General features: G+C 43.4%; 1 protein-coding gene across 5 annotated transcripts in view; it reads left to right on the top strand.

The window, feature by feature from the left end:
* Positions 1–27023, top strand: part of MARCO (macrophage receptor with collagenous structure) — a 158566-nt gene that overhangs the window by 113800 nt on the left and 17743 nt on the right. For all 5 annotated transcript variants that reach the window (XM_024243416.2, XM_054549247.1, XM_063712740.1 and 2 more), the window contains 5 exons: positions 18303–18404; positions 19256–19480; positions 20643–20678; positions 24668–24775; positions 24856–24900. In XM_024243416.2, coding sequence (XP_024099184.2) covers positions 18303–18404; positions 19256–19480; positions 20643–20678; positions 24668–24775; positions 24856–24900 — 516 coding nt within the window. The remainder of the gene's footprint in view (positions 1–18302; positions 18405–19255; positions 19481–20642; positions 20679–24667; positions 24776–24855; positions 24901–27023) is intronic.

The raw sequence follows: 27023 nt of genomic DNA, 5'->3' as shown, positions 1-27023 counted from the left end.
GTTCCTCCTAGGTCTGGTGGGACCTTTGTATGGTAACTAAGATTTAGATTCCCTGTTAGGAAACCTACTGAGTTAAGGGAATTTTCAGTGGCTAATAGCCTCATACCTTAAGGTTCTTGAGTCAGTGAGCTACCTTTTAGCTTTTGGGTTTTTTTGTTTGTTTGTTTGTTTGACTTAGGATAGTTCTGAACTGATGAGGTGTGCTCACAATGAGGTTTCCTCTAAAAGTTATTTTTCTACTTTGTTCTGTTAGCAAAGAAGTTGCTGCTACAGATTGAATGCATTTGGGCCATCTACAGGTTACTGGGTTAAGCATTTTTTATTAGAAAGGCTACAGGTTGTCAGTGGCCTCAGTGCTTTCGGGCTATGCCCTTGTTTACACTGACAACAAGGTGGTATTGGAGTGTTATAGGGTCATGGAGAAGACCTTCAATTATCAATTATAGGTTTTAAGTTTACCCTGGCTTTTAAATGAATAGGGTATACTGTTTTCTCTTTACACTTCTGTCTCTCTCTTTCTCTCTCTCTTTGACTCTGTCCCTCTCTCTTTGACTCCCTCTTTATCTCTCTGTCTCTTTCTCTCTCTCTCTCTGATTCTCGTCTCTCTCTTTCTCTCTCTCTCTTTGACTCCCTCTTTGTCTCTCTGTCTGTCTCTTTCTCTCCCTTACTTCCTCTCCCAGTTTCTCTTTCCTCTCTGCTGGTCTTTCCCTGCCTCTGCCAGCCACTTATGTTGCTGCTCTCCCTTCTCCTTCCCCTTCCCCTAGGGGAGCAACCAGCAGGAGTAGAGCTTATCCTCTTTCTTACCCCTGAGAAGGGAAAGGGGAGTTCTGAATCTTTTTCTTACTACCGGAGGTTTGTGTGAGGTTCAACCACCTGAAATTTGTGGAAGGCTCAACCCCTCAAATTGGAGATGTCTTGCCTTGCCTGTCCTGGAAGGCTCAACCCCTCAAACCAGTGGGTGTCTTGCTTTGCCTGCCCTGGGAGGTTGACCTGGTTTCTCCCTTTCCCTCTCTGAAGGTCCCTTGCTCACTTCCCACTTGTGTTGTCCTCTCTGGCCGCTCCCCCAAGGGAGAATTAGGCCTCTTTTAGTGTTGGCATGCAGGTATAAATCCCATGGCAGGATCCGCCCTAAGCTATATGAGGTAGCTACGGAACCGCAGAGAGGACCCACTCACTCCATCCAGCAGTAGGACTTGTCACCATCCACACAAACAACACCGCAAGCAGGGTTATCTGTGATCATTCACGCACATGCACATTTAGCCCTCCAGAATTTCATGACCAAGGAAGTACTTTACCGGCTCCTGTGGCTTTGCCTTCCTTGGTCTGTGCACAAAGTTGTCACTGCAGTATGTGAGGATCCTTTAATCTAGGTTGCTGGCCAGTTTCTTTCTGCATTGCTGAGAGTTCGGGTTATTCCTTGCACCAGGTGGGTCTTGATCCCTTACCCCTGAGGCCATCGCAAGAGGTGGCGTGGCGCCTCCGCATGAAAGAGGACTAGAGATGCCCCCAGAGGAGAATGTATCCCCATATGATTGCCACCAAAATTGCTAGAGATATTAAAATTGTTAGAAATAGATAATTGATTCCACAAAGGAAAGTCAGCACAGAGACAAAAGGTCTCTCAGCAAGGCCATTTTTACCTTCTGCAGAAAGCGTGCTCAATTGCAGATGGAACAGTGGCAGAAGCACACTTGAACAAAGGAAAAGCAGACATATTTATCCCTTACGCCGTTGGGTTGTCCTTGCTGTGTGTCCTATATCCGTTGGCTGGAGCAGGACCTCATAATCTTAAACTGATATCCAATTTGCTAATAGCCTACAACTTTCCTAAATAGGTAAGTACAGGGAAGAGCAAAGAAGTTGGTTACAAAAGGTTTAAGGAAGCAATAACATTTCCAAATAAGGAAGGGGCATAGGCTGTGAGCTGGAATGGGTCTGTGAGCACATTCAACAGTTACATAGGCTAGGGCTTAACAAAGAGTTATTAACACAAAGCAAGGAGGCTTGAAGAAAGTTAGTCCTCAAAAGAAACCATCATTTCCAACACACAATTTATTCTTCAACAAGAAGGAAAACTTTGAAGAGGAAACTTTTTACTTTCCACATTTGGTGTGATTGTCAATTCTATTATGCTTTTAATTTGGTTTCCATTTATTGTTAGTATATAGAAATGTGGTTGATTTTTGTGTGTTGATCTTGTGTCTTCCAACTTTGTGAATTTATTTATTCATTCTAAAAGTTTTCTGGAGGCTGGGGGGATGATGGTGGATGAGAGGCGGGACTAGATTTCCGCTCCAGACAGAGCAGCATGCAGAGGCTTGCATTGTGAATTTTAGCTCCATATCAACTGCAAGAACAAACCAACAATCCTGAGAGGATCCACAGACCCTCTGAAGGAAGTGGACTGCCCCTGAAGGACCCAGTAGACACCCCAAATACTGCGAGTGCCCCAGCCGTGTAAGTGGGAAAGGGAGATCCTCATCTCCTGAACACACAGCCTCGCTGGAGAAGATGAAGGTCTGTTTGCAGGAGAAGTTTCTGACTTTACCTGGAGCTGATCAAGATAGAGAGCTGAGCCAAGTGAAATACAGGGGTGGGGGAAGCAGCAGAAAGGCCCTGGGAGCTTGCTCGGTCCCCAAGCAGCCCACTCCTGGCTGGCACCACCAGAATCCATCAGGAAGGTGGCCAGAGGATCAGGGGGTAAAACTCCACAGGGAGAAAGGATTCTCTAGCTGAACTTTGTAACAATTTGAACAGGGTGAGAAGCCTCCTGACCAGAACTCAGGGGAGGGTGCGAATCCAGCTTGCAGACTTCACAGGCAGGGGAAAAACTAAAGCCCTTGTCTTTGGCAGCTGGGAGGCAGAGAAAGCCTCAGGCAAGTTTTCAAGGCTGTCTCCCCCTCCCCCTGGAAACACACTTGGGGCTGTTGCTGGGGCACAGTGGGAGTGAGACTGGCCTTTTGGTTTGTGTGGGAGCTGGGTGAGGCCTCTGACTGCTGGCTTTCCCCCACTTCCCTGACAACCTGCATGACTCAGCAGAGGCAGCCACAATCCTCCTAGGTACACAACTCCAGTGACCTGGGAATCTCACCCCATCCCCCACAGCAGCCACAGCAAGACCTGCCAAAGGAGACTCTGAGATCATACATGCCTAGCCCCATCCCTGGACCTGATGGTCCTTCCCTACCTGCCCTGGTGGCAGAAGACAAAGGACATGTGATATTGGGAGTTCTAGGGTCGCACCCACCACCAGTCCCCCTCCACACTACTACAGCTGATGCTTTCTGGAAATTGCCACCTCCTGGCAGGAGGCCAACCAGCACAAAAATAGAGCATTAAACCACCAAAGCTAAGGAACCTCACAGAGTCCACTGCACCCTCTGCCACCTCCACTGGAACAGGTACTGGTATCCACAGCCAAGAGACCCTTAGGTAGTTCACATCAGAGGACTTTGTGCAGACAACCCCCAGTACCAGCCTGGAGCTGGGTAAAGTTGCTGGGTGGCTAGACCCAGAAGAGAGACAAAAATCACTGCAGTTTGACTCACAGGAAGCCACATCCACAGGAAAACAGGGAGAGTACTACATCAAGGGAACACCCCGTGGGACAAAAAAATCTGAACAGCAATCTTCAGCCCTAGATTTCCCTCTGACAGAACCTACCCAAATGAGAAGGAACTAGAAAACCAACCCTGGTAATATGATGAAACAAGGCTCATCAACACCACACCCCCACCCCCTGGCCTGCCAAAAAAAAAGAAAAAAAAAATCACACTAGTTCACCAGCAATGGATCCAAGCCAAGAAGAAATCCCTGATTTACCTGAAAAAAATTCAGGAGGTTAGTTATTAAGTTAATCAGGGAAGGACCAGGGAAATGTGAAGCCCAATGCAAGGAAATCCAAAAAATTATATGAGAAGTGAAGGGAGAAATATTCAGAAAAATAAATAGCTTAAAGAAACAAAAAACAATAAAAATTTCAGGAAACTTTGGACACACTTTTAGAAATGTGATATGCTCTGGAAAGTCTCAGTGATAGAATTGGACAAGTAGAAGAAAGAAATTCAGAGCTCAAAGACAAGGTCTTTGAATTAACCCAATCCAACAAAGATAAAGAAAAAAGAATAAAAAAATAGAACAAAGCTTCCAAGAAGTCTGGGATTATGATAAACAACCACACCTAAGAATAATTGATGTTCCTGAGGAAAAAGACAATTGTAAAAGCTTGGAAAACATACTTGGGGGAATAATCAAGGAAAACTTTCCTGGCCTTCCTAGAGACTTAGACATGGAAATACAAGAAGCACAAAGAAGACCTGGGAAATTCATTGCAAAAAGATCTTCCCCTAGACACATTGTCATCAGGTTATCTAAAGTTAAGATGAAGGAAAAAGTCTTAAGAGCTGTGAGACAGAAGCACCAGGTAACCTATAAAGGAAAACCTATCAGAGTAACAGTAGATTTCTCAGCAGAAACCCTACAAGCTAGAAGGGATTGGGGCCCTATCTTCTGCCTCCTCAAACAAAACAATTATCAGCCAAGAATTTTGTATCCAGCAAAACTAAGCATCATATATGAAGGAAAGACACAGTCATTTTCAGGCAAGCAAATGCTGAGATAATTCGCCACTGCCAAGCCACCACAACAAGAACTGCTAAAAACTTGAACTGTTTAAATCTGTTTAAATCTTGAAACAAATCCCAGAAACACATCAAAACAGAACCTCTCTAAGGCATAAATCACACAGGACCTATAAAACAAAAATATAAGTTAAAAAGCAAAATCAAAAAGCCAAAATGAAACAAAGTACAGGCAACAAAGAACATGATGAATGCAATGGTACCTCACATTTCAATACTAGCATTAAATATAAATGGCCTAAACACTCCACTTAAAAGATACAGAACTGCAGAATGGATAAGAACTCACCAACCAACTATCTGCTAACTTCAGGAGACTCACCTAACACATAAGGACTCACATAAACTTAAAATAAAGGGGTGGAGAAAGGCATTTCATGCAAATGGACACCAAAAGTGAGCAGGGGTAGCTATTCTTATATCAGACAAAACAATCTTTAAAGCAACAGAGGTTAAAAGAGACAAAAAGGGACATTATATAATGGTAAAAGTCCTTGTCCAACAGGAAGATATCACAATCCCAAACATTTATGCACCTAACACTGGAGCTCCCAAATTTATAAAACAATTACTAATAGACCTAAGAAATGAGATAGAGAGCAACACAATAATAGTGAGGTACTTCAATACTCCACTGACAGCACAGGAGGATCATCAAGACAGAAAGTCAACAAAGAAACAGTGGATTTAAACTATACCTTGGAACAAATGGACTTAGCAGATATATACAGAACATTTCATCCAACAACCAAAGAATACACATTCTATTCAACAGTACATGGAACTTTCTTCAAGATAGACCATATGATAGGCCATAAAATGAGCCTCAATAAATTTAAGAAAATTGAAATTATATCAAGCATTCTCTCAGACCACAGTGGAATAAAACTGGAAATCAATTCCAAAAGGGACCTTCAAAGCCATGCAAATACATGGAAATTAAATAACCTGCTACTGAATGAGGATTGGGTCAAAAATGAAATCAAGATGGAAATTTAAAAATTCTTTGAACTGAATGACAATAATGACACAACCTATCAAAACCTCTGGGATACAGCTAAGGTGTTGCTAAGAGGAAAGTTCATACTCCTAAAGATCTACATCAAAAAGTCTGAAAGAGCACAGACAATCTAAGGTCACACCTCAAGGAACTAGAGAAACAAGAACAAACCAAATGCAAACCCAGCAGAAGAAAGGAAGTAACCAAGATCAGAGCACAACTAAATAAAATTGAAACAAAAAAATACAAAAGATAAATGAAACAAAAAGCTGGTTCTTTAAAATATAAACAAAATTGATAGACCATTAACAAGATAAACCAAGGAAAGAAGAGAGAAAAACTTTCTTTGTTTCACTAAGAAACAAAACAGGATATATTACAACTGACACCATTGAAATACAAAAGATCATTCAAGGCTACTATGAACACCTTTACTCACATAAACTAGAAAACCTAGAAGAGATGATAAATTCCTGGAAAAATACAACATTCCTAGCTTAAATCAGGAATAATTAGATACCCTCAACAGACCAATAACAAGCAGTGAGATTGTTTGGTAATTTAAAAATTACCCCCCAAAAACAAACAAACAAAGGGTCCAGGACCAGACAGATTCACAGCAGAATTCTATCAGACATTAAAAGAAGAATACCAAGGTACCAATCCTTTTGACACTATTCCACAAGACAGAGAAAGAAGGAACCCTCCCTAATTCATTCTATGAAGCCTTCATTACCCTAACACCAAAACCAGGAAAGGACACAACCAAAAAAGAAAACTACAGACCAATATCCTTGATGAACATAGATGTGAAAATCCTTAACAAAATGCTAGTTATGGTGGATATCATAAAGATAATCCACCATGGATCAAGTGGGTTTCATAGCAGGGATGCAGGGATGGTTTAACATTCCCAGGTCAATAAATGTGATACACCACATAAACAGAATTAAAAACAAAAATCACATGATCATTTCAATAGATGCAGAAAAAGCATTCGATAAAATCCAGCATTCCTTTATGATTAAAACCCTCAGCAAAATCAGCATACAAGGGATATACCTTAATGTAATAAAGGCCATCTATGACAAACCCACAGACAACATAATACTGAATGGGGAAAAATTGAAAGCATTCCCTCTGAGAACGGGAACAAGATAAGGATGCTCACTCTCACCACTCCTCTTCAACATAGTGCTGAAAGTCCTAGCCAGAGCAATCAGACAAGATTAAAAAAAAGGGCATCCAAATCAGTAAAGAGGAAATCAAACTGTCCCTTTTTGCTGATGATATGACTGCTTACTTTGAAAACCTTAAGGGCTCCTCCAGAAAGCTCCTAGAACTGATAAAAGAATTCAGCAAAGTTTCCGGATACAAGATTAATGTACACAAATCAATAGCTCTTCCTTACACTAACAGTGACCAATCAGAGAATCAAATCAAGAACTCAACCACTTTTGCAATAGCTGCAAAAAAAAAAAAAATAATAAATACGATACTTAGGAAGATGCCTAACAAAGGAGTCAAAAGACGTCTTCAAGGAAAATTACAAAACACTGCTGAAATAAATCATAGATGACACAAACAAATGGAAACACATCCCATGCTCATGGATGGGTAGAAACAATAATGTGAAAATAATCACACTGCCAAAAGCAATCTACAAATTCAATGCAATCCCCATCAAAATACCACCATCGTTCTTCACAGAGTTAGAAAAAACAATTCTAAAATTCATATGGAAACAAAAAAGAGCACGCATAGCCAAAACAAGACTAAGCAAAAAGAACAAATCTGGAGGCATCACACTATCTGATTTCAAACTATACTATAAGGCCACAGTCACCAAAACAGTGTGGTACTAGTATAAAAAATAGGCATATAGACCAATGGAAAAGAACAGAGAACCCAGAAATAAACCCAAATACTTAAAGCAAACAAAAATATAAAGTGGGGAAAGGACACCCTTTTCAACAAATAGTGCTGGGATAATTGGCTAGCCACATGTAGGAGAATGAAACTTGATCCTCCTCTCTCACCTTATACAAAAATCAACTCAATATGGATTAAGGACTTAAACCAAAGACTTGAAACTGTAAACATTATAGAAGATAACATTGGGAAAACCCTTCTAGACATTGGCTTAAGCAAAGATTTCATGACCAAGAACCCAAAAGTAAATGCAATAAAAACAAAGATAAATAGCTGGGAGCTAATTAAACTAAAGAGCTTTTGCATGGCAAAAGGAACAGTCAGCAGAGTAAACAGATAACCCACAGAGTAGGAGAAAATCTTCACAAATCTATACATCTGACAAAGCATTAATGTCCAGAATCTACAACAAACTCAAACAAATCAGTAAGAAAAAAAATTCCATCAAAAAGTGGGCTAAGGATATGAAAAAACAATTCTCAAAAGAAGATGTACAAATGGCCAAGTGACATGTGAAAAAATGCTCAGCTCACTAATGATCAGGGAAATGCAAATCAAAACCACAGTGTGATACTACCTTACTCATGCAAGAATGGCCATAATAAAAAAATCAAAAAACCATAGATGTTGGCATGGATGTGGTGATCAGGGAACATTTCTACACTGCTGGTAGGAATGTAAACTAGGACAGCTGCTATGGAAAACAGTGTGGAGATTCCTTAAAGAAGTAAAAGTAGAAATACCATTTGATCCAGCAATCCTACTACTGGGTATCTACCCAGAGGAAAAGAAGTCACTGTTTGAAAAAGATACTTGCACATGCATTTTTATAGCAGCACAATTCACAATTGCAAAATCATGGAACCCCAACAAGTGGATAAAGAAACTGTGGTGTATATATGATGGAATACTACTCAGCCATAAAAAGGAATGAATTAACAGCATTTTCAGTGACCTGGATGAGATTGGAGACTATTATTCTAAGTGAAGTAACTCAGGAATAGAAAACCAAACATCATATGTTATCACTGATATGAGGGAGCTAAGCCATGAAGGCATAAGAATGATATAGTGGACTTTGGGGACTTGGAGGCAAGAGTGGGAGGGTGGTGAAGGATAAAAGACTACAAATACAGTGCAATGTATACAGCTTGGGTGATGGGTGCACCAAAATCTCACATATCACCACTAAAGAATTTCCTCATGTAACCAAACACAACCTATACCCCAATAACTTATGGAAAAATAAAATAATAATAATAATAAATAAATAAATAAAAATGAAACTTTTTTTGTAGATTTTGTGAAATTGTCTATGTAGATGGTCATGTACTCTACAAATAAGGACATTTTAAATTCTTTCTTTCCAAACTGTATGCCTTTTATTTCTTTTTCTTGCCTTACTGCGCTGGCTAGAATTTTCCAGTGCTATGTTGAATAAGAAGGCAAGAACAGATATCCTTGCCTTGTTTTGAATCTTAAGGGAAAAGTGTCATGTCTTTCACCATTAAGTATGACGTTAGCTTTAGATATTTTGTAGATGCAATTTTTTAAGTTGAGGAAGTTCTCCTCTATTTCTAGTTTGCTGAGAATTTTTATTGTGAGTTTATTATTTGTTATGAGTCATAGTTATGAATTATAAGGATGAGAGTTTTACTGTGAATTGGATTTTGGCAAGTGCTTTTTCTGCACCAATTTTATTGTTTTTCTTTAGCTGGCTGATCTGGTGGAATATATTGATTAATTTTAAAATATTGAACCATCCTTGCATATCTGGAATAAATCCCACTTTGTTGTGGCATATAATTTTTTAAATATATTGCTTGATATTATTTACTAACTTTTTTATGGAAGTTTTTTTTGAAATTTTTATTTCTATTTTAAGTTCCAGGGTACATGTGCAGAATGTGCAGGTTTGTTACACAGGTAAATGTATGCCATGGTGGTTTGCTGCACCCATCAACCCATCACCTAGATATTAAGCTCAGAATGCATGAGCTATTATTCCTAATGCTCTCTCCATACCCCCACCCCCTGACTGGCCCCAGTGTGTGTTGTTCCCCTCCTTGTGTTCACATGTTCTCATTGTTCAGCTCCCACTTATAAGTGAGAACATTCAGTGTTTGGTTTTCTGTTCCTGTGTTAGTTTTCTGAGGATAACGGCTTCCAGCTCCATCCATGTCCCTGCAAAGGACATGATCTCATTCCTTTTCATGGCTGCATAGTATTCTGTGGAGTAAATTTACCACATTTTCTTTATCCAGTCTATCATTGATGGACATTTGGGTTGATTCCATGTCTTTGTTATTGTGAAGAGTGCTGCAATGAACATACATGTGCCATATATCTTTATAATAGAATGCTTTGTAATGGGATTGCTGGGTCAAATGGTATTTCTGGTTCTAGATCTTTGAGGAAACACCACACTGTCTTCCACAATGGTTGAACTAATTTACATTCCCACCAACAGTGTAACAGTGTTCCTATTTCTCTGGAACCTCACCAGCATCTGCTGTTTCTTGACTTTTTAATAATCCCCATTCTGACTGATGTGAGATGGTATCTCATTGTGGTTTTGATTTTCATTTCTCTAATGATCAGTGATGTTGAACTTTCTTTTCTTATGTATGTTGGCTACATGAATGTCTTCTTTTGAGAAGTGTCTTATTCACTTTTTAATGAGGTTGGTTTTTTTTCTTGTAAATTTGTTCAAATTCCTTGTAGATTCTGAATATTAGACCTTTGTCAGATGGATGGATTGCAAAAATTTTCTCTCACTCTGTAGGTTGCCTGTCCACTCTGATGATAGTTTCTTTTGCTGTGCAAAAGCTCTTTAGTTTAATTAGATCCCATTTGTCAATTTTTGCTTTTGTTACAGTTGCTTTTGGCAATTTCCTCATGAAATCTTTGCCCATGCCTATGTTCTGAATGGTATTGCCTAGATTTTCTTCTAGGGTTTTTATAGTTTTGGGTTTTACATTTAAGTGCTTAATCCATCTTGAGTTAATTTTTGTATAAGATGTAAGCAAGGGATCCAGTTTCAGTTTTCTGCATATGGCTAGCCAGTTTTCCCAGCACCATTTATTGAATAGGAGATCCTTTCCCCATTGCTTGTTTTTGTCAGGTTTGTTGAAGATCAGATGGTTGTAGATGTGCGGTCTTATTTCTGAGTTGTCTATTCTGTTCCATTAGTCTATGTGTCTGTTTTTGTACCAGTACTATGCTGTTTTGGTTACTGTAGACTTGTAGAATAGTTTGAAGTCTGGTAGTGTGATGCCTCCAGCTCTGCGCTTTTTGCTTAGGATTTTCTTGGATATACAAGCTCTTTTTTGGTTCCATATAATTTTGAGATAGTTTCTTCTAATTCTATGAAGAATGTCAATGGTAGTTTAATGGAAATGTGTTGAATCTATAAATTACTTTGGGCAGTATGGTCATTTTCATGATATTGATTCTTCCTGTTTATGAGTATGAAATGTTTTTCCATTTGTTCACATCCTCTCTGATTTCCTTGAGCAGCAGTTTGTAGTTCTCCTTGAAGAGGTCCTTCACGTTCTCTATTAGCTGTATTCCTAGGTATTTTATTCTCTTTGTAGCAATTGTGAATGGAAGTTCATTCACAATTTTGTTCTCTGCTTGCCTTTTACTGAAGATTTTTGTGTCAAAGTTCATGAAATAGTTTTGATTGTTTCTTTCTTTCTTTTTACTGGACTATCTTTGATTTACATATTAGGATCATTCTGACCTCATAAAATGAGTTAGAAAGTGTTTCTTCCTTTTCTATAAGAGGTGTGTAAAACTGATGCTAACTCTTCTTTAAATATTTATTACAATATGCTAGTAAAACTGTCTGGGCCTGAATATTTCTTTTCTGGGAGCTTTTAAATTAAAATTTAGATTTATTTAATGATTATAGATATTCAGATTATCTATTTCACCTTGGCTGAGTTTTGGTAGTTTGTGGCTTTTCAGGAACTAGCCCATTTCCTTTAAATTGTGGGCATAAAGTTAGTGATAGTATTTTCTTATTTTCTTTTTAATGGCTGCAGGATCTGTAGTAATAGCACCTGTTTCATTTCTGATATTGGCTATCTGTGTCTTCTTTCATTTTTATTTTTGTCAGTCTTGCTAGAGATTTGTCAATTTTATTGACTTTGTTCAAAGAGCTAGCTTTCGTTTCATTGATTTTTCTCTATCTTCCTATTTTAAATTTTATTTATTTATATTGTTTTCTTTATTATTTCCTTTTCTGGTGATTAGGAATTATTTTGTTCTTTTCTAATTTCTTGAGGAAAAAACTTAGTGTGTTGATTGGAGGCCTTTTCTATTTTTGGTGTAAGCAGTTCATGCTATAAATTTTCTTTTCAGAGCTGCTTTTGTTTTATCCCTTAAATTTTTTTTTATTTTTTTATTTTTTTTTATTTATGAAGTATTTATTGATCGTTCTTGGGTGTTTCTCGGAGAGGGGGATATGGCAGGGTCATAGGATAACAGTGGAGAGAAGGTCAGGAGATAAACACATGAACAAAGGTCTCTGGTTTTCCTAGGCAGAGGTCCCTGCGGCCTTCTGCAGTGTTTGTGCCCCTGGGTACTTGAGATTAGGGAGTGGTGATGACTCTTAAAGAGCATGCTGCCTTCAAGCATCTGTTTAACAAAGCATATCTTGCACCGCCCTTAATCCATTTAACCCTGAGTTGACACAGCACATGTTTCAGAGAGCACGGGGCTGGGGGAAAGGCCATAGATCAACAGCATCCCAAGGCAGAAGAATTTCTCCTAGTCAGAACAAAACGGAGTCTCCTATGCCCACCTCTTTCTACACAGACACGGCAACAATCTGATCTCTCCTTCCTTTCCCCACACTTCCCCCTCTTCTTTTCAACAAATATCCCTTAAATTTTAATATAGTGTATTTTCATTTCCTTTCACTTGTATTTTTAAAATTTTTTGATACTTTCTTAATGACCCATGCATTATATAGAAGTCCTTTTTTAAATGTTCCAAATGTTTGGAGATTTTCCTGTTGCCTTATCCATTGTTGATTTTTATTTTTATTGCATTATTGGCAAATAACATATTCTGTATGACCTTGGTTTTTTTTTCATTTTGTTGAAATTTGTTTTATGACCTAGGATATGGTCTATTTTGGTGAATGTTCCATGTGTCCTTGAAAAGGATGTACATTCTGCTGTTGCTACCTGGAGTATTCTGTGTGTTCAATAGATACTGTCAGTCAGTCATGCCAGCGTTTAGTTCTTCTGTAACTTTGCAGAGTTTCTATCAATTGCTGAAACTACGTGTTAAAGTCTTAATTATAATTGTGTGTTGTCTATTTCTTTTTTCAGTTAAATCAGTTTTTGCTTCATGTATTTTGAAGTTCTATTGTTTGATTTCTTATTTATAGTACATCGTTGGATTATGTTTTTTAACACAGTTTGGCAATATCTGTCCTCTGATTTAGACCATTTATACTGAAAGTAATTATTGATATGTCAGGGCTTAAATTGGCCATCTTATTGTGTGTTTTCTGTTTTTTCTTTGTTTCCCATTCATGTATTTCTCTTTTCTTGCCTTCCTGTGGCTTATTTGAACAATTTTTAGAATTCCATTTTGATTTATTTATAGCGTTTTTTATTGAATAGTTTTCTCAATGGTTTCTCTACTTATTGCAATATATATACAGAACATATCAACATTTTACCATTTTGAGTCAAGTGTAGAAATCTTACTTTCATTTATGTTCTTTAGCCTTCTACACTTTTTAAATATAATTGTCATTTTCTATTACATTCACTGGACACCACATCAGGTGGTATAATTTTTGTGTTAAAAATCAAATGTGATTTTTAAAACTCATGAGGAGAAGGATTCTGTAGTATATATCCCTGTTTTTACTTGTTCTATTATTCTCTTTCTTTTTTGAAATTCTAGTTTACTATATCATTTCCTTTCTGTTAGGGGAACCTCCTCTAGTCATTCTTTAAAGTTAGTTCTGCCAGCAAAAGATTCTCTTCATTTCTCTTCCTCTGAGAGTGTCTTTATTTCTTCTCCATTCCTGCAGTGTATTTTTATTGGCAATAAAATTCCTGGTTGACAATTCTTCTTTTTCAGAACACAAAATAAGCTGTACCACTTATATCTGGTCTCCATAGTTTCTGATGAGAAATTTTCTGTCATTCAAATTGGTATTCCTGGCCAGGCACAGTGGCTCATGCCTGTAATCCCAGCATTTTGGGAGGGTGAGGCAGGTGGATCTCTTGAGATCAGGAATTCGAGACCAGCCTGGACATCATAGTGAAACCACCGTCTCTACTAAAAATATAAAAATTAGCTGGGCGTGGTGGCGTGCATCTGTAATCACAACTACTTGGGAGACTGAGGCACAAGAATCACTTGAACCCAGGAGATGGAGGTTGAAGTGAGCAGAGATCATGCCAGTACACTCCAGCCTGGATGACAGAGTGAGATACCATCTCAAAAAAAAAAAAAAGTATTCTTTTATAAGTAATGTGCCATTTGTCTCTGGCTGCTTTCTAGATTTTTCCTTTTTCTTTAGATGTTTAATTTTCTCTGCCTTTTTATGTTTTCAATTTTTTAGTTATGATGTGTCTTGATATGGATTTCTTTGAGTTTATCATGTTTGGGATTTTGACAGTTTCTTTAATCTGTAGGTTTATATCTTCCACAAAATTCGGGAAATTTTTAGCCATTATTTCTCTGAATATTTTTTAAGCCTCACACTTTTTCTAGGAATTAAATGATATGAATTGTAGGTGTTTTGTTACTGGCCCACAGGTCTCTGAGGCTCTGTTCACGTTTGTTTGTTTGTTTTCCCAGCTGATTTTCTGTTTTTCAGATGTGTAATTTCTATTGTTCTATCATTGAGTTAACTGATTCTTTTCTCTGTCACATCTATTACACTATTCAGCTCATCTACTGAGTCTTTTTTCTTTAATTGGTATTTTTTTAGTTCAATAGTTTCCATTTGGTTCTTTTTTTATATGTTATACTTTTTTGGTGAGCTTTTAAAAAGTTTGTTTCAAGAATAGTTTTAATTGCTCACTAAGGCATTTTGTTACAGATGCTTTAAAATTCTTGTGGAATAGTTTTAACATCTGTGTCATCTCAATGCTGGTATCTCTTGATTGTCTCCTCTCATCTGAGTTGTGATTTTCTCTATTCTTGGTATGATGAGTGATTTTCCATTATATAATGGATGTTTTGTACAGTATGTTAGGAGATTCTGGGTCCTATTTAAAACTTCTATTTTAGTAGATAGTCACACAGTCACACAGTTTAGGTTTATTATGTAGGTTCTGGCCTACTTGTGTGGGCTATGGTACAATGACAATTTAGTTTTCAGAGCCCTGTCCATGTTATTTTGGTCCACTTTGTTTACCTGGTGCCATTAGTGTTCTTGCTGGTCCCCTGCTGGTCTTTCCTGCAGGGCAGAAGGCACGTTCCAGCACTGCCTGGTGCTATCAGGTAGGAAGTGAGATACATCAGGCCCAAAGGGAAGACATCACTTCTCTGGGTCTGCTCACTAGGCAGCCCAGTGCTAGGGTAGAGTGGAGACTCCTGCTCAATGTCCACTAGTGTTATAGCATGGGAGGAGGACACCCTACCAGCACTACCTGCTACCCCAGGAGGTGGCAGACCTGGAAAGACTAGAATTTGTGTGCATGCTTTTTTTCTTCATTGGGATCTTTTACAGACTTGAAACATTATTTTTATTTCCCTCTGGAGCCATGTTTTCATTGTGGGTCAGACAATAGAGCTGTCAAATTTCTGAAACCTGCTTGCCTAAAATCCTTGCCCATACTCACCAAGGTTTACTCCAGGGAAGCCCATTCTTATTTACTAGAGGCTGTTTTTATCCTCTCATGTCAAGCAGCTCTTCCTCTTTGGTCAAACCTGATCTAGAATAGATGTTTTCTTTATAGTTTCTTCTACCCTCTAAGAGATGAAATGAACAGTGTAGAGGCTAAAGATTTCATCAGACCCTCCATTTTGTACAGAGTGAGTTAGATAGGCCTACAGGCTCAACATTCCCAGTTTCTAAAACACTTTGCCTCTGTGCCAGGTGGTAGCTCTGAATTTAGAAAGCATTCTGGGCCTGGATGGCTATCCATGAACTACTGTCACAGTATTACCATACCTTATTTTTTCTCATTGTATTCTTACTCACATGCCTTCCACCGTGCTCTGACCACATGGTTTTAAAATATCTGTATTTTCCATGCTTGCTCCAACCTCTGACCTCTGTAATACTTGTGTCTCTGAAGCACAATTTACCTTTCCATTCCCATGATGTTTGTTTCATAAAATTTAGCGCTGTCCAAAAACAGTGCTGTCCATGGCACTGTATTTTCCAATTTGCCATCCACCACCTTTTGTTAAATGTGAGGCTCCCCTCATGTTTTACTTGTCTTCATCATGATGGTTGCATGAATACCCGAGGCCCTGAGTTGCATTCCTGATGTTCTTTCAACACTTCTAACTCTGCACATGTTCAGCACCCAAACCTCTGCAGCCACTCATTCATTCATCTATTCAGTCATCATCTTCCCAGCATGTTGTGTGCCAGATACCATGTTGGTGCCGGAATACAGTTCAAAGAGCTTCCAGGCCATTTAGGGAGACAGAAACATAAACATACACAATCCAGGGTGATCAGTGTGCTATGGCAGAGGGAAACAGAGTGATGTGGGAGAGCCAAGGGGGGTTCCACCCAGCCCAGAGGAACCAGAGAAGGTATCCTGAAGCAGGACGGGCTCTACTGAACTTCCAAAGGATGAGCAGAAATTAGTCTTGTGAAAGGGAAGGAGGAGAGCCAGTATTCAGGGGACACACATTGCCCCAAGTCAGAAGAATGCCACCAATTGTCATCTGGCCTGGCCATTGGTCAGAATCCATGTGGAGGTGTGACATGGAAGTGCAGCCACAGGAGAGCTGGCCAGAGGGGCTTCAGGTGCCAGGTCGGGAGCAGTGAGCCCCCACTGAAGGGCTGAGAGCAGGGAATGACTTGGGCAGGTTATGTGTTGTGGGGCTTACTCAGGCTGCTGTGTGAGCCTGGATTCTGGCAGGTAGGGTGCAGAGGAGACAGGGCACTCCATGCTAAACTGAGTATAATCAAGTACCACTAGCTAAACAACCAACCCACCAACAAAACCACTCCTCTCTGTGCTGCCAGAGCTACCCCTAGACCATTGTTCATCTGGGCATTTCTCAAGCAGGGGTTCTTGCTGTGCAAGGGTTGGAAGGAATATCAGCAGGGTAAACACAGGAGCTACAGGCGATAGGAAAAGATCTGAGGTTTAAGTGCATCTGTCACAATAGTTAAAACCCACCTGCCCCTATCACAAAAGCAAACATGGTTGGGCACACATTCCCTTGGGCTGCTTCATTATTATCTGTTTCCCTTTCAGATGTGCCCGAGGGGCCCATTTCAACTGGATCTTTCCTAGGGGCAGTGGTCAGTGCAGGCTAGTGAGGCAAGCTCAGGCCTTGAAGCTAGACCAACCTGGGGTCACATGCCTGCTGTGTCACCTGCCGCCTTAACTTTTTAACCCCAGCTCTCTCCTCTGTAAAGGAGCATAACCATGCCTACCTTGCAGGGTTGCTGCAATGGTTAGAGATGACGTTGGTAAATGCCTGGTGTGGAATAGGTGCTCCTTTAATGTGAGCAGTAGGAACTGCAGGGCCTTCTGCAGTCTGGGGCCCTCCCTTTAATACCCCTAAACAAGACAGCGTAACAGCTGATGAAAGACTAGAGTCAGGACTTCCAGGCAAGAAATATTACAGCCTCTTTTGTAATGTCGCAAACTGGAAACAGCTCATTAAAAGGGAAATGTTAGCATGAAATGTTAACATGAAATGTTAGCATGAACTGTGGCTTTTGTCTCTGAGGAATATTAGGCAGCTAATCTCTCTCTACAAAGAAAACTAGGAAAATGTCCATGAAAATCTTTCACTGTGAAAAGCAATGTGTGGTATTTTATGTACTATGATATCGTTTGTAAGATTAAAAGAAAAAAAGGCTTTCTCAGACTATATGGGTTTGTAGGATTTCTGGGCAGGAGGGATGGGAGGAAGACCACACCCCAGAGTGCTAATAGAGATTATCTCACTGGGTTAGGATCTTAGGGAGTTGAGGGATGATTATTAACCCTTGTCATGCCCTGTACATTATTTGATAAAATATATCAAGCATGTTTTACTTTTATAATTTACAAATCTTAAGAAAAAGAGACCTAGACATGAATTCCAGATCTGCTTCTTATAACCTAATAAGTTATTTAATTTCTCCAAGTCTCACTACTTGTTTGCCAAATGGGAACAACCCTTCTCCTCCCAGAGTTTTGAAATTTAAACACATTAATTCATAATTTATTCCACAAACATAGATTGAGAACCCAGCAGGGCCAGGCACCATGCTGGGGCTTCACCGATGAACAAGGTTGATATGACACCTTTTCCAGCAAATGATATATGGCACAGATGTTTATTTGCCCAGCCACACAGATGAGTGACCAACAGTGGCAATTTTTGCTTTGTGGCAAGAAAGAGGATCGGGGGATGATTTGGGGGTCATGAGCTTTTGGTGTCTTTCCCAGCTGACCTCACAGGGTGCCCCCCTGCTCACATGGAGTAGGGCCTGGAACAGGTGGGGACTCCCTGTGCTGTGTTCTCTGCAGCAGCCACCTTCCTCCTGGCTTGTGTTTCAGATCCAAAGCCCAAGAGGAGAAATGGGGTGAACTTCTCCCTGGCTGTGGTGGTCATCTACCTGATCCTGCTCACCGCTGGCGCTGGGCTGCTGGTGGTCCAAGGTAAAGCAGGCTTGGTCCTATGTAGTCCCTCCTGGGGGAGAGGGGTGACCCAGCTGGGCCTCTCAGATGAAGGGCACAGGTTGATGGGGAGCCTTGGGCCACTTCTCCCATCTGCTGGGAGAGAGTCTCAGCCCCTGGCAGCCACAGTGATGAGAGGAGCGAAGAAGGCAGTGTATGTTGTGTGTATGTGTGCATGAGGGAGGGAGAGAGAGAGACATTGAGAATGCACTTGTGAGCCTATGTGTCTAAGCAGTGAAAGACACAATAATTTCACATGGGTTATGACACACACATCTGATATCTAAGACTCCTAGCCTCTGAGTGGGAAGGGCTTTGCTAATCCAAGTGTCCATTTGAACATGATTTTACTTTTGAAGTATTCCCAATCTAAAGGTTAAAGTCATGAAGTCATTCCATGAGCAGACACTGAAGTCACTCAAGAACGCTGAATGAGCCGTTGTCATAAACACGTCATGTGTGTATTAAGATCACACACGAATGCTGCTTGCACATATTTAGGTCAGACCAGCATGTTAGCTGTCATGCATCTACACCCAGAGCATGCAGGAAGGTCTTAACTGCCTGAAGGTTGGAGATTGATTGGGGATGCAGTAGGCACAGCTTTAGGCCATGCAGAAATGTTTTGTGGATGTGCAATATCATGCCCAAGTGTGGAGCGCACATGGTCAAGATGTAGAAAAAGCTGTGTGCTCATGCTAGGTCCTGACAGCGCGTGGAATTTGTGTTTACGAATTCAGGGCCTGTAGAAATTATGCTCACATGACACAAGAATGTCAGGGATGTGCTCAAATGCCTCAGTCCCTAAAAGAATGCTGTGGGGTGGGACCCAGTTCTGAATCTGCAGGCGCGGCTCCGGGTCCTGGAGATGTATTTCCTCAATGACACTCTGGCGGCTGAGGACAGCCTGTCCTTCTCCTTGCTGCAGTCAACACACCCTGGAGAACACCTGGCTCAGGGTGCATCGAGGCTGCAAGTCCTGCAGGCCCAACTGACCTTGGTCCGTGTCAGCCACGAGCACTTGCTGCAGCGGGTAGACAACTTCACTCAGAACCCAGGTTTGGCCTCCTCCCCTCTGGGTTGGGACTTCTCAACAGAGGTCTGGGAGACAGCAGGATCGGGAACCAGGAAATTAAGGGCCCTGTCCAAGCAAAGTGTGACCTCCAAGAGCCAGGGACTTAGAGCAACCAGCTCAATGCCAAGTTTGAACCCAGAGTCCCCAGAAGGATACAGAATGTCTGGGAGGGAGGGTAAAACACAGAGCCTGAGGCGGTTCCCTGGACCACTCCCCCACAGCTGACTTACACTGACATGAGGTTGGGGAGAGAGCAACTGAAGGCACCAAACTAGTTCAGACAATGTGGGGACTTTGTGGGGAGGAGGACACCCGGACCTGCTGGGGGAAACATGGTGACTTCGGTGGTAGGGCTGCAGACTGGAGAAAACTGAGCCAAGGGTGAAAACCCCAGGAGTGCCCCTTCCCTCGGTGCTCTCAGGGCCTTGCAGCTGCACCCTCTCCTCTCTCAGGCTGCCCCAAAATGGGAAGAGCCTCACCCTCAGACAGTTTCAGCAAAACCAGCTGCTAGGCGTGGCCCAGCTGTTGTAGGGTTTACCCTGTGACACAGAGCTCCAGCCCCAGCAGGGTTCCTTGCTCTGGGCCCCATGTGAGCTGAGGCTTAGGAGGGTGATCCCATGGCTGGGTCCTTTGACCAAGGGGTACGCCCAGCACAGGACCCAGGAGGCGAATCCCTCCAGAGGCTGTGGCCTCCCCAGGGAGAAAAGATGAAGGCTGAGTGGGGGTGTGAGGAGGGGCAATAGCTGTGGGCAGATGGATGGAATCCAGGTTCAGATACTCAGACACCGTGGGAGTGTCTCTTCCTTCCTTGAAATGTGAAGGAGCTCATTTTGACCAATACGAAGGGGTTCTACCTCCTCAGGCTGGTTTGAAGCAACCTTCTTTCCCCACCTCCAAGGCTCCCAGGGATCTACAGGTCTCAGAGTGCAGTCCGCTAGTTGCAGCTAAGCATCTGGCTCTTTCCAAGGACTCTTTCCCAAAAAACAGCCAGGTGTTTGGCTCCCGTTGTCCAAACCCCCACAGTCTGATGGGAGCCCCACACGGGAGGGCTTACCCTCCCACTGCAGAGCCTGGGCATTCTCAGTTGGGGCTAGAGCCAAAGGTACCCCACAGCTCAGCTGCAGCTCACTCTCCTTCCCTTGCAGGGATGTTTGGAATCAAAGGTGAACAAGGCGCCCCAGGTAGGTTCATTTCCATTCACACCCACCCTGCTCTTTCCCCAAAACCTCCCCAAAAGGGCCCTTTGGCCTGTGCCATTCTGGGTCTGGACATCTGACCCCAGCTTACCTTCCCCTGTCCCCACAGCCTCCTTTGTCTTCAGCTGGGTCTCCTCTCCGTTCCCAGACTGTAATTGGACTCCCAGACCCTGGGCTGTCATCCCCCTCCTTACTTAAAGAGGCTTCCTCTCTCCACGCCCCCATCCAAATCTAGCTACCTTCCCAGACCTGGCCAGGCATCATCCCAGCTGCCAGGGCAGCCTCTCTCCTGGTCTCCCGTAAGCACTCCTTCTGGGTGACTCTTACCTACCACATACATAGCACTTCCCACCAGAGGTGCCGTGCTCATTTCCATGGTGTCTGACTCCTCTCTCCTACAGGGCAGTAATGATGGGAGGCAGGTGTCATGGAGGCACAGGCTGTGTGGTCAGGCCGATCTGAGTTCTAATCCTGGGTCTGGGGCTTACTGGCTGTGTGACTCTGGGTCAGTTACTTAAGTTTTCTGGAGCCTCAGCCACTCACCTGTGTAGGAAGCAGTGGAGATAATCTGACTCGCCTCACGGAGTTGCTGTAGGATGCAAGGGAGTGCAAAAGCTGTCTGACAATGGCATGTGCTCTCTGAGGACAAGGCTATGGCTTGTTTGCCTTTTCTTCCTTCCTCAACCCACATGTGTTGTGTTGCACACACGCTTCACTCACAGTCCTGTTCCATTTCATCAGCTGAGTGGTTGAAATTTCCCCCTGAGGATAAATATACATGCCATTTTTGGGACAGAATCCTTTGATCCCATAATATTTCAAGGACGGCCCAGATCACACCATTGGCCAGGGAGGGTTTTGAGGCAGCCTTGCAAAGTGATGGAAGCAGGGACTTGGGAGACTGGTGGACCTACAGAAAACCCTGGATCTGCCCCCATAAACTGGGTGGCCTTGAGCAAGTCACCTAACGTTTCTGAGCTCTATGTCCTCCCCTATAAGATGGAGACAATGGTAGGACCTCGTAGGATTGGTGTCAGGATAAAACAATAAATGTAAACCTCTTAGTCCAGTGTCCAGCAGAAAGCAAGTACTCAATGATGTTCTTGTCTTCGTTATTATTATGAGTATTATTTGCCATTGTTATTATGATTGTTATTCTGTTATTCTTGAGAAGACTAAATGCTAATGCTAGGAGAGCCTCCAGCCTGATGAATGCTGGCTCCTCTCCTTTAAGGAGGGGGAGTTTCAACAATTTCAATTGCTTTTGATGACCGAATCAATGCTTAAACTTCTTCTCAACCCAGTGGATTCAGTACAACCTTCAAAATCTGCCTGTCACCCGCCCTAGGCACAGTGCTGCCCACCTCACCCCAGAGCACAGAACATGGGCTCCCTCTGGCTCTCTCTCTCTCTCTCTGTATGAATATAGATGTGGGTACATAGAGAAAAACTCCAACTCTCTCTCTCCATGTCTTTCTCTCTCTCTGAATATAGATGTATGTACATAGAGAAAAATCTCCAACTCTCTCTCTCTCTAAATATACATGTATGCACATAGAGAAAATCTCCAACTCTCTCTCTCAATGTCTCCCTCTCTCTCTCTCTCTCTCTCTGAATATAGATGTATGTACATAGAGAAAATCTCCAACTCTCACTCTCCATGTCCTTCTCAGTCTCTCTCTGTCTCTGACTTCTGTCTCTCTCTCTCTCTCTCTTCCCACTCTTTCTTTTTGTGCCCAGAAACCACAGACAGGAAACTTCTTCCAGCAGCTGGGGCTATAGAAGTCTTGGTTCCTCCTCGGGCACCACCTGCCTCTCCGGATTCCTTGCCCATCACCCTTTCCCACCCAGGGAGGCTGTGTTCTCTCCCCTTCCCCATGGCTTGCCTTGCCTGGTCAGGACTCCACAGAGGTTCCTTTGCTGAAAAGGCTCCAGAGACTAATAGGTGGGCAGGAGAGGAGGGCTGGGTGTGGAACCCAGAAGTCATGGTCTCGCTGGAGGCAGCCTGCCTGTGGAACTGCCTTCCCATGCAGGCTGCCTGGAACACAGTCAGGGGAACTGCTCCTCATCCAAGCTTCAGGGAAGGGGATTGCAAAACCCACCTGCCTCTCTCTTTCACTCCCCTATCCATCTTGGACTTCTTTCCTTCCTCCCAACAAATATCTATTGAAAGTTCCGTGAGGATGAGAAGTCGCATAGGCATTGGGGATCCAGACATTAAGAAGACAGACAAGGCCCTGCCCTCATGAGCCTTCCTGTTTAGGAGGCAACCAATTTGGAGCCTGATGCAGTCACAGCCCTGGCCACTGCTCTGAAAGCATGGGACAGTTCCCTGGGTAAGAAGGCAGAGTGCTGGCCTGAGCTGTCTGCAGGCAAGGCAGAGAAAGCCATGTGTGCAAAGGCCCTTGGGTCAGGAGGGAGCTTGGTGAGTCAAAGATCACAGAGAAAGAAGATTCATGTGTCTGAAGCACAAGGGCAAGGGGATGGTGCGGGGAGATGAGGCTACAGAGGGGCAAGGATGAGGAGGTCCTGAGGGTGCCCCTAGATAAGCACAAGGCACTTTGCTTTATGCTTTGTTGACTGCTCACACTAACCCCAAGCAGCTGTTGAGGTTCAGAGACACATCGACTCACTCAAGATGATGCAGGCATGTTTGGAGAAGCTGAATTAGAGTCCTGAAACTGAGCCCTATCCCTATCCCTGTCCCCAGGGGACCAGGCCACCACAGTGGAGCCAGAACAGCTTGCACTGCTCTGCCTGAGAAGGGATGGTAGAGATTCTGACACTAATGGGCACAGGATCCTAGGGGCTTACCCTGAAAATCCCCTTCTAGCCTGGGAATAGTGGGGCACTTTCCCTCAGAAGTGCCAGAGGCAGAAACCTCCAGCTTTGATCACCCAGGAGGAGGGACAGCTCTGCAGGGGAGGGGTCTTATCTCTGGTATCATGGGGTCTCTGAGGTTCTTGTCCCTTCCCTTTGGCCAACAGTAAGAGCCCTTTTCACTGGGTTTCTTCCATGTGCCATGGCCTCTGCAGTCCTCCCGAAGACCCTGTAGGGTGGATGTGCTATTCTCATGTACAGTGCAAGAAACCAGGGCTAGGCCAAGTGAAGACCCCTATCCAGGTCACGCCGCTCATCAGTGGAAGGAGATGTCAAACCCTGAAACAATTCTCTCTCCAGAGACTCATCCAAAAGGGATCCCATCCTGAAGTGAGAGGTTCTAGTCCCCAGTTGGAACTCCCTCCTTCCAGCCTTGTATATATAAAATGATAGGCTATATGGATCCCACACATTGGATGGGATTCTACTTTGAAATAGAAAGCACATCACAGGCTTCACCACCACAGTGCCTTGGCAATGGTGCAGGCTTTGCCCTTGGGAGACCTGGAATCTGTGGCCACACTCTAAAGGTGAGACCTCAGGCAAGACCTGGGCATCTCAGAACATCACTGCCTCCTTGGCGATGGGGACAAGGAGCCTTGTGTGCCCCCTCTCATTGTTGTGAGATTCCAGTGAAACCCCATCTGCAAAGTGGTCCTTGGAAATGGTAGAGAATCATGTGAGTTGTAGAAATTATAGGCTCCATTTATCCAGAGCTTGCCTTGTGTGTTTTCCATGATGGTCCCCACATGGTAACCTCAAGACAACCCTGTGTAATTAGTACACTAATTCCGTCTTACTGATGAGGGAGCTGAGGCTCAAAATGATGATGTAACTTGCACAAGGTCACCCAGCTAAAGGAGTAGTGCTAATACCTGCAGCTAGGACTATTTGACTCAGTGTCTCTCTTTTGCTTTCTAGGCCATGGGTTTCTTGCAGGAGGAGCTCTGTCTTCTTTACTTCTTTCCACACAGTTGGCTCATCCCCATGCTCAGTGAACGTTTGTTGAAATGAATCACCATGTAAGTGATTGCATGGCATTGTTGCCCCATCCTGTTGGCTGACTCATTAGTGTCTCTGCTCCTCTTCCTCAGGTCTTCAAGGTCACAAGGGGGCCATGGGCATGCCTGGTGCCCCTGGCCCGCCGGGGCCACCTGCTGAGAAGGGAGCCAAGGGGGCTGCGGGACGAGATGGAGCAACAGGTACAGGTCTTTGTCTCCTGAACCTTAATCATTTTCCTCCTCGTTCTTTGGCTTCACTCTGAATTCCCTTTCCCTTCCAGGCCCCCCGGGACCCCAAGGCCCACCAGGAGTCAAGGGAGAGGCGGGTGAGTAGGTGCTGGGTATGTACCCAGAAATACACAGCAAGCTTCTCAGAGTGACTGCTGCGGGCTGCAGACGCAGCCTCCCTCCAGAGTCTGGACCTCTGAGGGGTCTGTAGGTGAACGGAGGCCTGGTGGGAGACCCCAGAGGGGCTGAGAGGCTGGGAAGCACCCTTTCTGGTGGCCAGAGTAGGGCTGGGCAGCGGCCCTCAGGGGCAGGTATGGCTTAGATGGCCTTCATCCTGGGTGGGGCTGGTGGGTGTGACTCCTAACCCCTCCTCTGTGTGAGAATGTAAGTCTGTCAGTGCCACTTCGGAAAGCTGGCCTCCTTGGTCCAACAAGGACTCTGGTGTCAGGCACATGCACCTCTACCTTGGACTAGCTCTGTGCCCTTGGGAATGTTTCCTGATGTTCCCAAAGAAACTGAGCCTCAGTTTCTTCTTCTGTGATTGGGGATGAGAGGGTTGCAGAAGGCTGCCGGGGGGATTAGAGACAATGACACAAAACTCATAATCATTGCTTGGAAAGTATTAGTTTCCATTTTTTTTAGATGGTTGCCTAATTCTGCCCAGCTATCTTATTAATATAAATGGGTTCATGGGGCCCGGTCAGAGAATGAGGGCCCCAGAGCTGTCCCTCCCCAGGGACAAACCCAAACATCGGTTTTCCATTCCACTCTGCTCCCATCCACCTTTCATTTAGAACCTCCAACTTGCAAATTCCACAAGGGGTTGAGGCTGCTGGGATGTGAAGATGCAAAGACATTAAGACCTTTACTAGACAAAGGGCAGATCAGAGGATTTACAACGGAGTGGGGAGTAAACAAAGCAGGTCTCTAAGGTGCCAGGCTGCTGAGGCAGAAAGAAAACACCACCAGTTACAAGAAAGGAAACTTGTAAGGAGGGAGAATCCTCCAGAAATTGATTTTGGGAAGGAATTTAATAGAAGGGACCCCAAAGAGCCTATTGATCTGTGTCCAGCAGGGGGTTTTCTGAGGAGGGTTTAAGCAGGGAGGATAGGCGGACCATAAGAAGGAAGGTTTATGGAGCAGTCAGAGGTGTGCACATGCATTCACACCACACACATTCACACTCATGTCTGAGGGCACATCTGTGCACATACTCGCATTCTCACACTCACACACAAACATAATCACACTCATGCACACACATGCACTCACATACACACATATACTCATGCACATATATGCACTCACATACACGCATATACTCATGCACACCCGTGTCTGAGCACACATCTATGTACATATTTGCATTCTTACACTTGCACAAGTACAATCACACTTGTGCACATATGCATATGCTCACACACATTTGCAGACATTCATACCCCCCATGCACACACACTCACACTCAGCCTGTGGCGGCTTGAGCAGAGCAGGCTCACTCAGAAGGGAGTGGGTCTCCCTCCATCCTCTTTCTTCTCGAGACAGAGGGACTCGGTCTAGGTGCCTGAAACTCACCAGAGTGGAGCCACTGAGGCTGGCTTGAAGGGAAAAGCCAGAAGCCTGAGGAGCACAGTCATTTCCTTCAAGAAGGAATAGAGCTGGAGCCTCCCCTTCTCTTTAGGACTCTGGCAGGTAGGCACATCACATAGCCCTGACAGAGGGATCAGAGCAGGACTGTGCAATCACTAGCACTAAAACCAGGCAATCCCTTCTTCAGCCCAAATCCTCTGGAACCCACATACATGAAACAGATCCACAAAGTAGGCTGTTGTTGTTCCATAGAGAGTGTGGAGTCCAGAGCCCATCTGCACCTTCTGCTTGGGCCCCACTGGCATCCTCAGGAAAAGCTTGTGTAATTCAGCAACTCACTTAGAGCCTCTCTATATACACCTACCTCCTCTCACTCCTCTCCTTCCCATCCTTTTCCACTTTGCCTCCTGGATCCCCCAATTTCCCCTCATACTGTCACTGTTTCTTTCCCCAACAGATCCCTCCCTGCCCCTGCCCCTGCCCTAGGAACACCCAGCACCTCCAGTCTGTACTCCACATGCTAGCCTTGGATACCTGGGCCACATGGGTGGGAATCACCATTTCTCAATTCCAATTTTGTCTTAGAGCACTAATTATGCATCTGCTGAGGACCAGGTAGTCATTAGCAGCC

Source organism: Pongo abelii, chromosome 11 (assembly GCF_028885655.2).
Source record: "Pongo abelii isolate AG06213 chromosome 11, NHGRI_mPonAbe1-v2.0_pri, whole genome shotgun sequence".
NCBI lineage: Eukaryota > Metazoa > Chordata > Mammalia > Primates > Hominidae > Pongo > Pongo abelii.
This window is presented reverse-complemented; position numbering and strand designations above follow the sequence as displayed.